General features: G+C 44.5%; 2 protein-coding genes across 2 annotated transcripts in view; both read left to right on the top strand.

Annotated features, from left to right (window-relative positions):
- The window catches only part of LOC129336971 (probable E3 ubiquitin-protein ligase HERC6), a 29,722-nt gene extending 17,565 nt beyond the window's left edge, over nt 1–12,157 (top strand). Inside the window, exons 14-23 of the mRNA XM_054990401.1 lie at nt 72–188; nt 1,420–1,518; nt 2,652–2,822; nt 4,679–4,825; nt 5,474–5,640; nt 6,474–6,540; nt 7,853–7,923; nt 9,261–9,444; nt 10,430–10,532; nt 11,937–12,157. Of these exons, the coding sequence (XP_054846376.1) occupies nt 72–188; nt 1,420–1,518; nt 2,652–2,822; nt 4,679–4,825; nt 5,474–5,640; nt 6,474–6,540; nt 7,853–7,923; nt 9,261–9,444; nt 10,430–10,532; nt 11,937–12,157 (1,347 nt within the window). The remainder of the gene's footprint in view (nt 1–71; nt 189–1,419; nt 1,519–2,651; nt 2,823–4,678; nt 4,826–5,473; nt 5,641–6,473; nt 6,541–7,852; nt 7,924–9,260; nt 9,445–10,429; nt 10,533–11,936) is intronic.
- LOC129336691 (40S ribosomal protein S27-like) lies at nt 3,867–4,143 on the top strand. Its single transcript, XM_054989979.1, has one exon. It carries the CDS (start codon nt 3,888–3,890, stop codon nt 4,044–4,046), a length of 159 nt encoding a protein of 52 aa, XP_054845954.1. The 5' UTR covers nt 3,867–3,887; the 3' UTR covers nt 4,047–4,143.

Below are 12,157 nucleotides of genomic sequence, written 5' to 3' on the forward strand. Positions count from 1 at the left end.
TTTATTGGTTAGGAGTAACTGCTGCACTTGAGATAAAACCCCCCCCCCCCCCACATTTCTCTTAACTCAAGGTAAACAAGACGACTGGCTGTAAAATCCGGCTAAGCAACTTCTACATCTGTGAAATCTCTCAGGGGATTGATCTTTTCTTTGATTTATCCAGGTGGCACACATGGAGTGATAACCTGGTGAGTATTGCTCCTTTGTCTTAGCTCCAGGCAGTAGAAGCTGCATCCACACGTCTCACGTCTCCTACACTATTGCAAAGGGTTCAGAATGCAGATGCTCCTACACAGAGGTCATTTTGTAGAAAAAGAGCTGAAGGAACTCATTAGCATAACATATTAGCATAACTCATTAGCATATGCCATGCCCCTTGACATCACCAGAGATGTATCATTAGCATAACTGATTTGCATATGCCACACCCTCTGACATCACCTATCCTGGCTGCTTTGGTTCCAATCCTGGCCATTCAGGGCCGAAATTGGGCCCAAAACCGTAAAAAGGGTCTGAAAATGGCCGAAAAGGGGCCCAAAATGGTCAGGATTGGGCCGCTACTGAACAGGAGTGTGATCCACCACCTGTCAGAGGCCCGATTCGGGCCGTTTCGGCCCCAATCGAGGCCGAAATGGGCCCAAAATAGCTGAGAGCCAGGTGGGCGGGGCCACCTGACATGTGACCTCTTTGGGGAACTGCCGGAACTGCTTTCCTGTGTGTTCCCCCTTGAAATGAGCCCTGCTCCTACAGATCTGATTGAGGGGGCAGTTTGCTGGCAGAATGCATAGCATAACTTCCCTGGCACCTGCAGTTGAAAGGGTCTTGAGTAACAAGTCTGGCCAAGGACTTTGCATGAAACTTGAAGCACTGCATCTGGTTAGAAGGGAGTAACGAGCTAAAACCATTTCATTTCTAAAGAGGCAGATGTGGGATGCCACCCCCTTGGTCTCCTCCCCGCCCCCCTCTGCCCTGTGTGGATCCATTCTATTGTTGGCCATACTTCTAGCCTAGGGAAAACATTACTGTTTGCATCCAAGATCATACCTATTAATTTAGCGTTGTATCGACTCATTTTTTAAATATTTTTTCCAGTTCATGAAGGTGAGGGGAGGGGATGAAGGCACGCGAGTGGTCTGCTTCCATATCATCTGGCTCATGCCAGGTGTCTGTTCACACGGGCCATGGCTTTGTCAAGGAGTAGTCATGTTTTGTCACGGGAACCAGCTCCCAAGTAGCACCAGGGTTGCAATTATGTTGCTGGTTTGTGGGGCATTGCACAGCTGGAAAAAAGCATCATACTCTTCCCTTCCTCTAAAAAGAGGGCAGATGTGTGTTGCTTCTTGGTAGAGATTAATGGGACAATGCCGTGGAGCGAGAAGAATGTGTGTCTTACCTATGCCCCCCTTCTTTCCTTCCCAGATTCCTTCCCCTGACCTCTCTTTCTGCCGCTTTCCTTTCGTTTTCGACCTCCCATCCAAGCTGCAGCTATTCCATCTTAATTCCTATGTCATGCGAGAGGTAAGATGTATCTAGAATGCTGTTGTTAACTCACTACCGTCTGGTTGTCTTCTGCCCTGTGGAATGGGAGAGGGGAGTGATGCTTCTTTTAGCGCTATGGTCCATTTTGGATGAATCCCTGTTCATAGAAGCCATGCACAACTAGGGCAAGCAGATTTGTGTCTGTGCCTAGACTGTCCCTCCACCAGACATAACAGGTATCTGGTGATGCTTCCATAGGTCTTCTGTGGTCTACAGACCCACTGAACAATGAGGCAATTCCTATGTGTGCAGGGACTGAGCCACTGTACCGTCTTCAGAAGCAGGGTGTGCATGGTGCTGGGCTCCTCTCTGGCAATCTATGACAAAGAGGAGACTGGTTGGCTGGCATGGCTGCTTGCTTCCATCTCCCTGTAAGAGGGTTGTGATAAAAAAACAGAGGAAGGCTGGATTGCAGTAGTTGGTAGAAGGGGTCCTTGGCAGCTTTAGAAGGCAGTTTGGTGTAGTGGTTAAGAGGGCAGGACTCTAATCTGGAGAACCGGGTTTGATTTCCCCACTCCTCCGCTTGAAGCCAGCTGGGTGACCTTGTGTCAGTCACAGCTCTCCCAGAGCTCTCTCAGCCCCACCCACCTCACAGGGTGTTTGTTGTGGGGATAATAATAAAATACTTTGTAAACTGCTCTGAGTGGGTGTTACGTTGTCCTGAAGGGCGGTATATAAATCGAACGGTGTTGATGTTATGCGTGAACAAATGTTGAATGAGGGTTTCGCTAAAAGGTCCTGTGCTGGATGAATGGGGACCAACAGACCCTCTTTCCCAGTCATCCCACCGGAGCCCAGGAGGTCAGAGAAGGTTGGTGGGTGCTGTATGCCTGCCTCCTCCCAAGCAGGGGGGGCCTGCCAGCAATGGATAGCATCTTGACTGGATGGTGCACGGAGCACAATTGTAGAGGGCAGTTTCTGGTATCTGATGAGGGATGCTTGACTCTTGAAAGCTTTATATCCTGGAAGCTTTATATCCTGGAAATCTTGTCAGTCTTTGAAGAGCTACTGAACTTGAAGTTTGCAGAGATAAGCTCCCCATTAGTCTTAATAGGATCTAGCTGAATAAACTAAACGATAATAATAACCCCACTTCGCTGTTTTCCGTCCAGTGCTTAAAGGCAGATGCTCAGGAGGCGTTGCTCAGCAATCGGCTGAATCGAGTTCGGGAGAATCCCAAGTTGCCCATCTTTCTCCTGCGGGTGCAGCGCCATAACCTCGTGGTAGACACTTTGCACAAATTGAGTCAGGTGGAAGAAGATTCTCTGAAAATGGAATTGGTGGTAAGTTGGGGTTGGACAGTATTCTTGCTTGGCTCCGGAACAGGCTGCAGTGTTGCGGTCGGCTGCAACGCGTAACTGAAGGACTCCCCAATGCTTGCAAAAAAAACTGGAGGGTGGTTTTCTGGGCACTTTGGCACTGAGAGAGAGTAACAGGCCCAAAGTTACCCAGCAAGCTTCCCTAGCAGAGTGGAAACTTGAGCTTTGCTCTCCCAAATGCTAACCTGACACTTTAACCAAGGGGTCCCCAACCTTTTTGAGCTTATTGGGGATTCTGAGGACGAATAGGAGCCATGGCAAAATGCCGTTGCCCCTTCTGGCCCAGTAGCCAAAGGATCGGCCATTGGAACATGGTTGACCCAAAATGTCTCCTCCGGGGCCAGGATCAGCCCCCTGCTTTGCTGTTGGGTTTCCAAAGAAAGGAAATAGATGCAGAGGAGTTAGCCGTGTTAGTCTGTGGTAGCAAAATCAAAAAGAGTCCAGTAGCACCTTTAAGACTAACCAATTTTATTGTAGCATAAGCTTTCGAGAATCAAGTTCTCTTCGTCAGATGCATGGTACAGAAACTGGTCAAATATGCATCTGATGAAGAGAACTTGATTCTCGAAAGCTTATGCTACAATAAAATTGGTTAGTCTTAAAGGTGCTACTGGACTCTTTTTGATCAAAGAAAGGAAAAGGTTTGTACCCTGCACAGCCTCCTGGAGAGGTTGCCAAGCCCCAAAATAGAAATTCTGTGTCAATGGCCAGCTTGAGGGTGCGTGGATGTAGCCTGACCAGGATGGCCGCTGTGGTGGGTGATCTCCCAGCTGCTGCCCTTTATTCCAGTGGGAGCAAAAATGGGAGCAGGAAATGAAAGGGCACAAGGGTTGCTTCTAGCTGTACCTAGGGTTTTACCACACAGATCAGGGAAATGCTAGAGCACATCACTTCTTGGTACGATGGATGTGACCTGTTTGCCTCAGAAACACATTGTCAGACTTTTCGGCAGTAGCTGCCTCCATGCGAAACATGCCTTTGGCAAAGGATCTCCTGCGTCCTTGGTCCAGAGTCGCTAACTCTTACTTCATGGATGTGAAATGTCCAGGTTGCTACAAAATCACCACAGTGTTCAGTCACACTCAGATGGTGGTTCTCTGTGTCGGCTGCTCAACTGTTCTGTACCAGCCCACTGGAGGAAAGGCCAGGTTGACAGAAGGACGCTCCTTCAGGCAAAAGCAGCTCTAAATTAAGCAGCCGGTTGTCCAGGATGGGTGGGGCTACGCGCACAGTCACCAGCTCAAGCGCTGAAGGCTCAAGCGTGCCGATCAGGGGATGCGAGCAACATGGGATGTGATGGTAATTTTTGAGGCTTCAGCTGCTAGCTGTGGAATACGAGGAGGAGATGTGCCCTGTCCTTGTAACCTCATCCGTTTGATTCAATAAATTTTGGATAAATATATTAAAAAACCCACATTGTCAGGCACCATGATGCCTGCAGGTGCTACTTTATGAGTCATTTCTCTAGCCCCACTGTAATAGTGAACACTCTCACTAGTTCAGCTTTCCCCTGGTGTCAATCCTTTTGTTGACAAACTTGCAGCCTTTGTGCTTCCGGAAACTTCTGTGTAGTCTCTTCAGACGGACTGAAGTGTAGAGTTTTACTCTGCCAGCCCTGGGGGAACCTCAAGAGTGACTTCTCTCATTGTGATGCCACTACAGAGAAAAGGCCCTTGTCTATGCTCTGATAGGTCTCCTTGACCACTTTAGAGATCATGAGGAGAAAAGCGGCATCCGGTGAGAACTGTGAGAGCTGTTCTTTCCTTTATTCTTTATCTTTTGTACCCTGTCAGGCCATTACAGCGGCTTCGTTTTTGCAGGTTGAATTCGAAGATGAACCGGATAGACATGAAGCCAGCAGGGTTTTGGTTGAATTCTTCTTCTGCATGTTTGACGAGATGGTCCAGTCAGATTATGGGATGTTTATGTACTGTGAGCAGAATTCTCCCATGTGGTTTCCTGCAAAAGTAAGCAATTCAGAAACCTTATAGGCATGAGGTGGGGGCGCAGAATGATTCCTGCCCCCTGCCTGTGGCACTTTTTCAACCTAACCTACATGACTAGGTGGCTGTGGGGATAAAATAAGGCAAGTGGAATTATATACACTGCCCCGATTTCCTTTGAAAAGGGTGGAATTAAAATGTAAGTATTAGATATATTTACGAGATTATGGTTCATTAGTACTGACACGGATTGCCCAGGCAACGCCAGTCTCATCAGAAGTTAGAAGCTAAGCAGGGTCAATGGTTAGTAATTGGATGGAAGACCTCGAACGAAGACCTGGCAGGGTCAACCTTGGTTAGTAATTGGATGGGAGACCTCCAACGAAGACCAGGGTTGCAGAGGCAGCCAATGGCAAACCACCTCTGTTAGTCTCTTGCCATGAAAAGCCCACCAGGAGTCTCCATAAGTCAGCTATGACTTGATGGCACTCTCTGCCACCTTGACACTACAGCACGTAAGGCAAAAGGATTTCAGGGTAGCAAGATGCCAGGTGTAGTAGAGGATAGTAGGCTACACATACAAGCTGTATAGGATGGATTCGTGTGTTTGTAACAGCCTACGGCATTCGTTGTTGCTATGATCTTATGGTTTGGGGGTCTTTTTACTTTCAGCCTTCAGCAGCATTAAAGAAGTACTACCTTTTTGGGATCCTGTTCGGGCTCTGCCTCTGCCACAGGATCCTTGCTTATGTACCTTTCCCTCTGGCTGCCTTTAAAAAACTGATGGGCAAGAAGCCCTCCCTCGATGACTTGAAAGAGCTGAGCCCTGTCTTAGGAAAGTAAGTGGCTTAAACTCTCTCGCTTGGTATTCTAGCCTTGCATTTTCTCTTCATAGTGCCAGTTCTGGGCTTTTACACTGTCATTCCTACCATTTTTAACATTAAGTGTTAGGTACAGTGGTGTTCTAGGTTCATCCAGAAGTAAGCCTGGCCTACAAAAGTAACAGTAAGACATGCCGGAGAAAGCAGAACTTCAGATTACTAAGTCTCAGCCTGAAGTTATTTATTTTTTTAAAAAATCTTGCAAAGACTCCTAGAGTTAAGATGGTTCTGTGACCAAAATACGAATTTTGCCTTGCCTGGGAAAAAAGGAATGAAAGAATCAGCAGTCCAGTCTACTGTTTGTTCCCTGCCACCGGGGCTTTTTTTCAGCGGGAACGTGGTGGAATGGAGTTCCCGGAACCTCTTGAAAATGGTCACATGGCTGGTGGCCCCGCCCCCTGATCTCCAGATAGAGGGGAGTTTAGATTGCCCTCTGCGCTGCTCAGTGCGGAGGGCAATTTAAACTCCCCTCTGTCTGGAGATCAGGGGGTGGGGCCACCAGCCATGTGACCATTTTCTCCACTGAGTTCCACCACCTCTTTTCCCAGGAAAAAAAGCCCTGCCTGCCACTATTAACACCTGCTCTTCTGCTCACCAGTGGTTGCTGCCACAGCTCAGGTGGCCATGTATTGGGATGAAATATGGCAACTGAGTTGCCAGCAGCCATTTGGAGTGAATAACAAAGATTGAGGTTTGTGCCTCCAATGCAATAGATTAGATTGCCTCAACATGCTGTTAGAGCAATGCTGTTATGTCGTAATCACTTATTTATCTCTCTTGTTGCTAATCAGGAGTTTGCAGGCAATTCTTGATTATGAACAGGATGATATGGAAGAAAACCTTCATTTGTGTTACAATGTGAGTATCTTTAGAAGCAGGGCCTTCCTGTTATTTGGGCTGTGTGTGGGGGGTGGGGGGAGTGTCACATTTTGTAATCACTTGCCTTTTATAAGAATAGACAGCCAACTACTTTGTCCCGTTGCCTTAACTTGTTTCATTAGTGGTGACGCTTAGAGATGGGCACGAACCGAAATATGAACCAAAATTAAGCACGAACCAGGCCGGTTCGTGGTTTGCAAACCACGGTTCGTCAGATCCCATTTCTGACGAACTGCCATGAACTTTAGGCTGGTTCGTTTTTTGGTTCATCACTGCAGACAGCCTGGTGCCAATCAACCAGTTTCCTAGGCCACAGGGGATGATTTCCTGCAGACCTTCTCCTGGCCCGGAAGTGACCTTCTCCTGGCCCAGAAGTGATGGTTTTCTGACCTGGATGTGCCGTTTTCACTAACCAAATGAACCAGTTCGTGAACCAGGGGCAGGTTTGTGGTTCGTGAAATTTAACGAACCACGAACCACATGGTTTGTTTTTTTCCCAGTCCGTGCCCATCTCTAGTGACGATCCTGGCTTTTGCATGTCTCACCTAGAGTCTTGTGTCCCCTTTGGAATGCCTCGCTTCAAGAAGGATGTAGGCCAATTGGGATGGGCTCAGAGGAGGGCAACGAAGAGGGATGAGGGAGCTGGAAAACATCGCCGTGATGAAAGGTTGAAGAGAAGAAGGGGGCGACGACGAAGTGATCACACTAATAATAACAATAATAATAGTTTGCTTAAATACCACCCTCCTGGAAATATTGCCACATTCAGAGCGGTGAACAAGTGTTGTTATTATCCCCACAATACAGTAGGGATAATAGTGTTGTTGTTATCCCCACAATACAGCTGAGGAGCTGGGGCTGAGAGGAGTGGCTTACCCAAGGCCACCTGCAGAGTTCATGGCAGTAGTGAGAGTCAAACCAGCAGAGTGCTTGTTCAGAGCCCAGCTACTTAACCAGCAGTATTTACTCCTTAAATACTTAAATGGCTTCCGTATGGAAGAAGGCAAGAGCCTTGTTCTTGGCTGCTCCAGAGGGCGAGACTGTACTTAATGGGCCTAAGGTACAGAAAAGATGATTTCGGAGTGAATTATTTAGGTGGGAGCTAGATCTCACTAGAGGTCTTCATGCAGGAGCTGTACAGCAATATCAGATGCTCTAGCTTTGGTTTTCCTGCGTTGACCAAGGTTTCGACTAGAGGAAGACCCATGGCATCCTTTGCAGCTGTATGAGTTGTTGTTTGTTTTCTTGGGATTGGAACCACCTTTACAAATATTTTTGAATGGATTTTCAGATAACCTGGGATAATGTGAACATAGACTTAATTCCAGATGGCAGTTCGATAGCTGTGAATGCTGCAAACAGGTTCGTAATTATGACCGCCTTGCTTTAGATATGCAGCCTCTCGATTCTAGGGGCTCCTGGTAGATTACAGCAGCTGTATTTCAACAACAGGGAGGGTTAGAAACAAAACAGAAGTCAAACTGTATCTCTGGAATGAGAACTGTCCTTTATCATTGCCTTTTCCCTTGCCATCTTTTATTAAAGTCCTAGGTAATCATGATTTGCTTCCCCAAACCATTGATGAAACGTATAGCATGGTGAATACTCAATAGGGCCAGAAATAGAAATTCTATGATCTCCTAGTCACAATTTTAACTTTCCCAGCCCAGTAAAGAAAAGAACACTAGCCCTCCCCAACCACATGTGTTCATGTCACCCATGTGTTCAGAACCATGTGTTCAGTCGCCAGATAAAACTGGGTACCAGTACGTGGATGAAACTGGGAGCCATCGTGGCATTGAGTGTAACATGAGAATTACTCAATGCACGTATAAAGAGAAACTCAAGTGTACACTGTACGTTGATAGTACGGGTGGTCACTGTAACTTGTGAAAAGGGCTTCTGTTACTAATGGATGAGTGAAAGGAGATCCAGTCACAGGAGTCGTGTCGCATTTTAAGAGTAAGACATCTTTTTATTACCATAAATTTTTGGTGGACTTCATCAGGTCTACCAAGTGAGAATCTGTTTCTTGTATGTGATGAACTGGTTTCTAACCTTATGCCAGAATAAAAACATTTGATTTCTTAAAGACTAACAAAACTTTATCTCTGCTGCTACAGACTGACAAGGCTACCCCTTTGATATTGTTACCACACAGTGTGTGTGAATTAACTGGAAATGGGGATGCCTGAGTTCAAATTCTTGTCTGACAGTGATATTCAATAGGTCACCTTGATCTCATCATTGCCATTCAAACTAGCCTATCTCACAGGTATTTAACGATTACCAAATGAAGTCTCCCCTTACTCCCATCCCAGCTCCTTGGTGGGAGCAAACACTTTGATTCACTTTTCAACCCAAGCATTCCATAAAAGCATTGTAGTGCAGTTTTAGAAAGAATTTAATTACTGGCATTAAGAAATGTAAATATCCAAGTAGAAATGCTTTGCTGTAAAAATTCTGGCTGTTTCAGTTCAGCCACCTATATTTGTTGCTTCAGTTAGTGCAAAGCTGACCAACAGTTGAGTCCGCATACTGCTCTGTAACTTTTCCAGATCTTCACTGTTTTTCAGAAATTTCAGCTTTCATTTAAGAAATGAGACTTGGTTTCTTAGAAATCAGCTGTACTTGCCTCTCCGTCTTGAGAAACAAACCACACATTACTATCTTCATGATTTTTGTTTATTTCTTCAAAGGAAGGACTTTGTCAGCAAGTATGTAGATTATATCTTCAGCAAATCCGTGGAAGGAGTTTTCGAAGAGTTCAAGAGGGGATTTTATAAGGTCCTTGACAAACGGGTCGTTGGCTTCTTTGAGCCCCAAGAGCTGATGCAGGTGGCGATTGGAGATGCAAATTACGACTGGGATGTATATGAAAAGGTTGGTGGTGTTGCACCAATATAGATAAAAGCACATGACAATAATCAATACTATGCCATGTACTTATATTCTAGATGAACTTTCAAACTTTGCATGAACTGTCTGTGGTTTTTTTTCCCCTAAGTGTTAGGTAATTCTAACAGGTGTGCTTTAATCTTTTGACAGTTAATTAAAATAGTGGACTCTTATCGAGGTTAATGTTCCTCTGTCAGAGATTCAACCAATAGTGATCTCTTAACTTTTTCTGACATTTCTCAGAGATTTATAGTTTTGTTTTGCAAGTTTGAGTATAACATCATTTTTTACTAATTGGAAGGTTATACAATAGAAATTATGAATATTCAATGAAGCATCAGACCAATTATCGTTTGTTTGTGCTATCACATGAATAGATCTTAGATAGTTGCACATGATAACTTATAAAAATGCAAATTCAGATAGAATGTCAGAGCTCTGATGGAAGAAATCTCTTGAGAGAAGTTAGGTGAGAATTTATCTTTACCTATGCATTTCATAGAAACTTTGATCATATTAAACTTAGAATGTATTAGGAAATGTTAGCAAACTTATTTCTCATTCCCTTTCTGTGTTCTGTTTTTATAGGATTTATATTAATAACTATTTATATTTTAATTACTTGCTTCATTAATAAACTAGGGTGTATTTTCAATAAAGTGAAATAAACTCTAGACAGGTGCCTGTGTGCTTGATAAGGAGCTGCAAAGCAATATCGAACCCTATATAAAATGTACTGATAAACAGGTGGTTCAAAGAACTTAGCTGTTTGACTGAAAACTAATTGCTGAAAGCTTTCCAAGAGAAAGATCCATCTTTCTTTTGGTTAAGTGGAAACTTGGTTCAGACACGGGCAAAAGCTTGTTACAGTGGAAAGAGGGATGCAGCCACCATTTTTTAACCAGGATTACTCATTATTGCGTTTGTCCAGTTTTCACCCACACATCTTTCACATTTTTTTCTTTTTAAGAATGCTGTGTACTGGGGAATATACAGTCCAACACATCCAATCATACGGATGTTCTGGAAGGTTTTCCATGAGCTAACTTTGGCTGATAAAAGAGGCTTCCTGTGTAAGTATGAATAGGATTTTTTTTAAAAAAAGTAATTCTGCAGTGCCTCTCAAGAGTTCATGGTGGTGTACAAGTCTCCCCTATGCCATTTTTATTTATTAAAACATTTTTACCTCATTTCCTTGTGGTTCAAGGCAGTTTTTAAAATATTTTAAAACATTTATAGTTAAAATAAAAAGAAAACAACAATTCCCAAATCCCTCGCCTCCTTAAAAGATGCTTGTCATTTAAACCCTCTCAAAAGCCCTTCACAACCTACTTAACTGACTTCATGGAAGAGCAGCGATTTGAACTCGGGTTTCCCTGATCAAAGTCTGATGTTCTAACCACCACATCGCATAAGCATGTATCAAATTTGTAAGCTGCTGCTTCAGTGACTTCTGGAAGTTTAAGATGGAAAGCTCTAACTTAACACCAAAGTGCTGTGAATGTTTCTGTTGACAGAGTACATATTTGGAATTCTGCAAGATTACCTCAGAGATCTCTCACTATGGCTAGGGTAATGTTACTGTAATTTTGGCAGGCTTCTGATTAAATCATTTTTTTTACTTCATTTATACCTCACCTTTCTCCCCAACAAGGACCAAAATGGCTGACATAATTTTCCTCTCTCTCTTTTTTTCCCCTCACAACAACCTGTGAGGTAGATTAGGCTGAGAGTACATGACGGGCCCAAGGTCACCCAGCAAGTTTCCATAGCAGAGTGGAGAATTGAATCTGTGTTGCCCAGATCCTAGTCCATCACTCTAGCCACTACACCATGCTGGCTTCCTTATTGGTGGGCAGCCACTCCGCTTTATCCTCACAAAAACCCTGTGTGGTAGGTAGGGCTGAAAGAGAGCAACTGGCCCAAAATCATTTGGTAAGCTTCATAGCTAAGACAAGTGGAGGGCTTATGTTGGGGCATCCCAGTTTTAGATCAACGTTATTTCAGCAACACTATACTGGCTGTCTTAAAATGACAGTCATTCCCCACGCTCAAAAGTGTGTGGCTGGTTGCTGGAGACCACCATGTTCCACACGATATTCTGGGAGTCCCACAACATTAAATTAATAGAGCTTTACACCACGCCCTTCAGTTAGTGGACTGCACTTTATAGGCATTCAAAATATTATGAGAGACTTATGGCGTGATCCCATATTACTGGGGAAAGTGCGTCTGTGTGGGAGGGATTGCCTACGATGGAGGACTGGAAAGAGCCGTACAATAGACGTTAGCGATGTTGTTGCTTCATTCACACATTTTTGTTGTCTCAGGTTGTCTGTGGCAATATTTAGCTCCCACAATGTACTCCACTGGGGTTTATATTACACGAGAGCAAAATATTGACATACTTGGAATTATCTGAATATTCTTCCTGTTTGATATATGAGCGTTGCCTAACATAAGCCTTCCTTCTTCAGTGTTTGTCTCAGGAAGTTTCCGGTTCCCTGTAACAGAATTACAGTCCGTGAAGCTAAAAATTCACTCACATAGGTCACTGACAGAAGAGCACATCCCTGAAGCCCAGACCTGCTTTCATCTCCTGCTCCTGCCACCTTATTCCACAGAAGAAAAATTGAAGGAGAAACTTCTCCAAGCCATCGAGAACAATCAGGGCTTTGGCAAGCCGTTAAGTTGCTAA

This window comes from Eublepharis macularius, chromosome 10, assembly GCF_028583425.1.
Source record: "Eublepharis macularius isolate TG4126 chromosome 10, MPM_Emac_v1.0, whole genome shotgun sequence".
In the NCBI taxonomy this organism is placed as follows: domain Eukaryota; kingdom Metazoa; phylum Chordata; class Lepidosauria; order Squamata; family Eublepharidae; genus Eublepharis; species Eublepharis macularius.

What these genes read in the sequence shown, in the direction of transcription:
- LOC129336691 (XM_054989979.1), top strand. Translation starts at nt 3,888, where the DNA reads ATGGATGTGAAATGTCCAGGTTGCTACAAAATCACCACAGTGTTCAGT.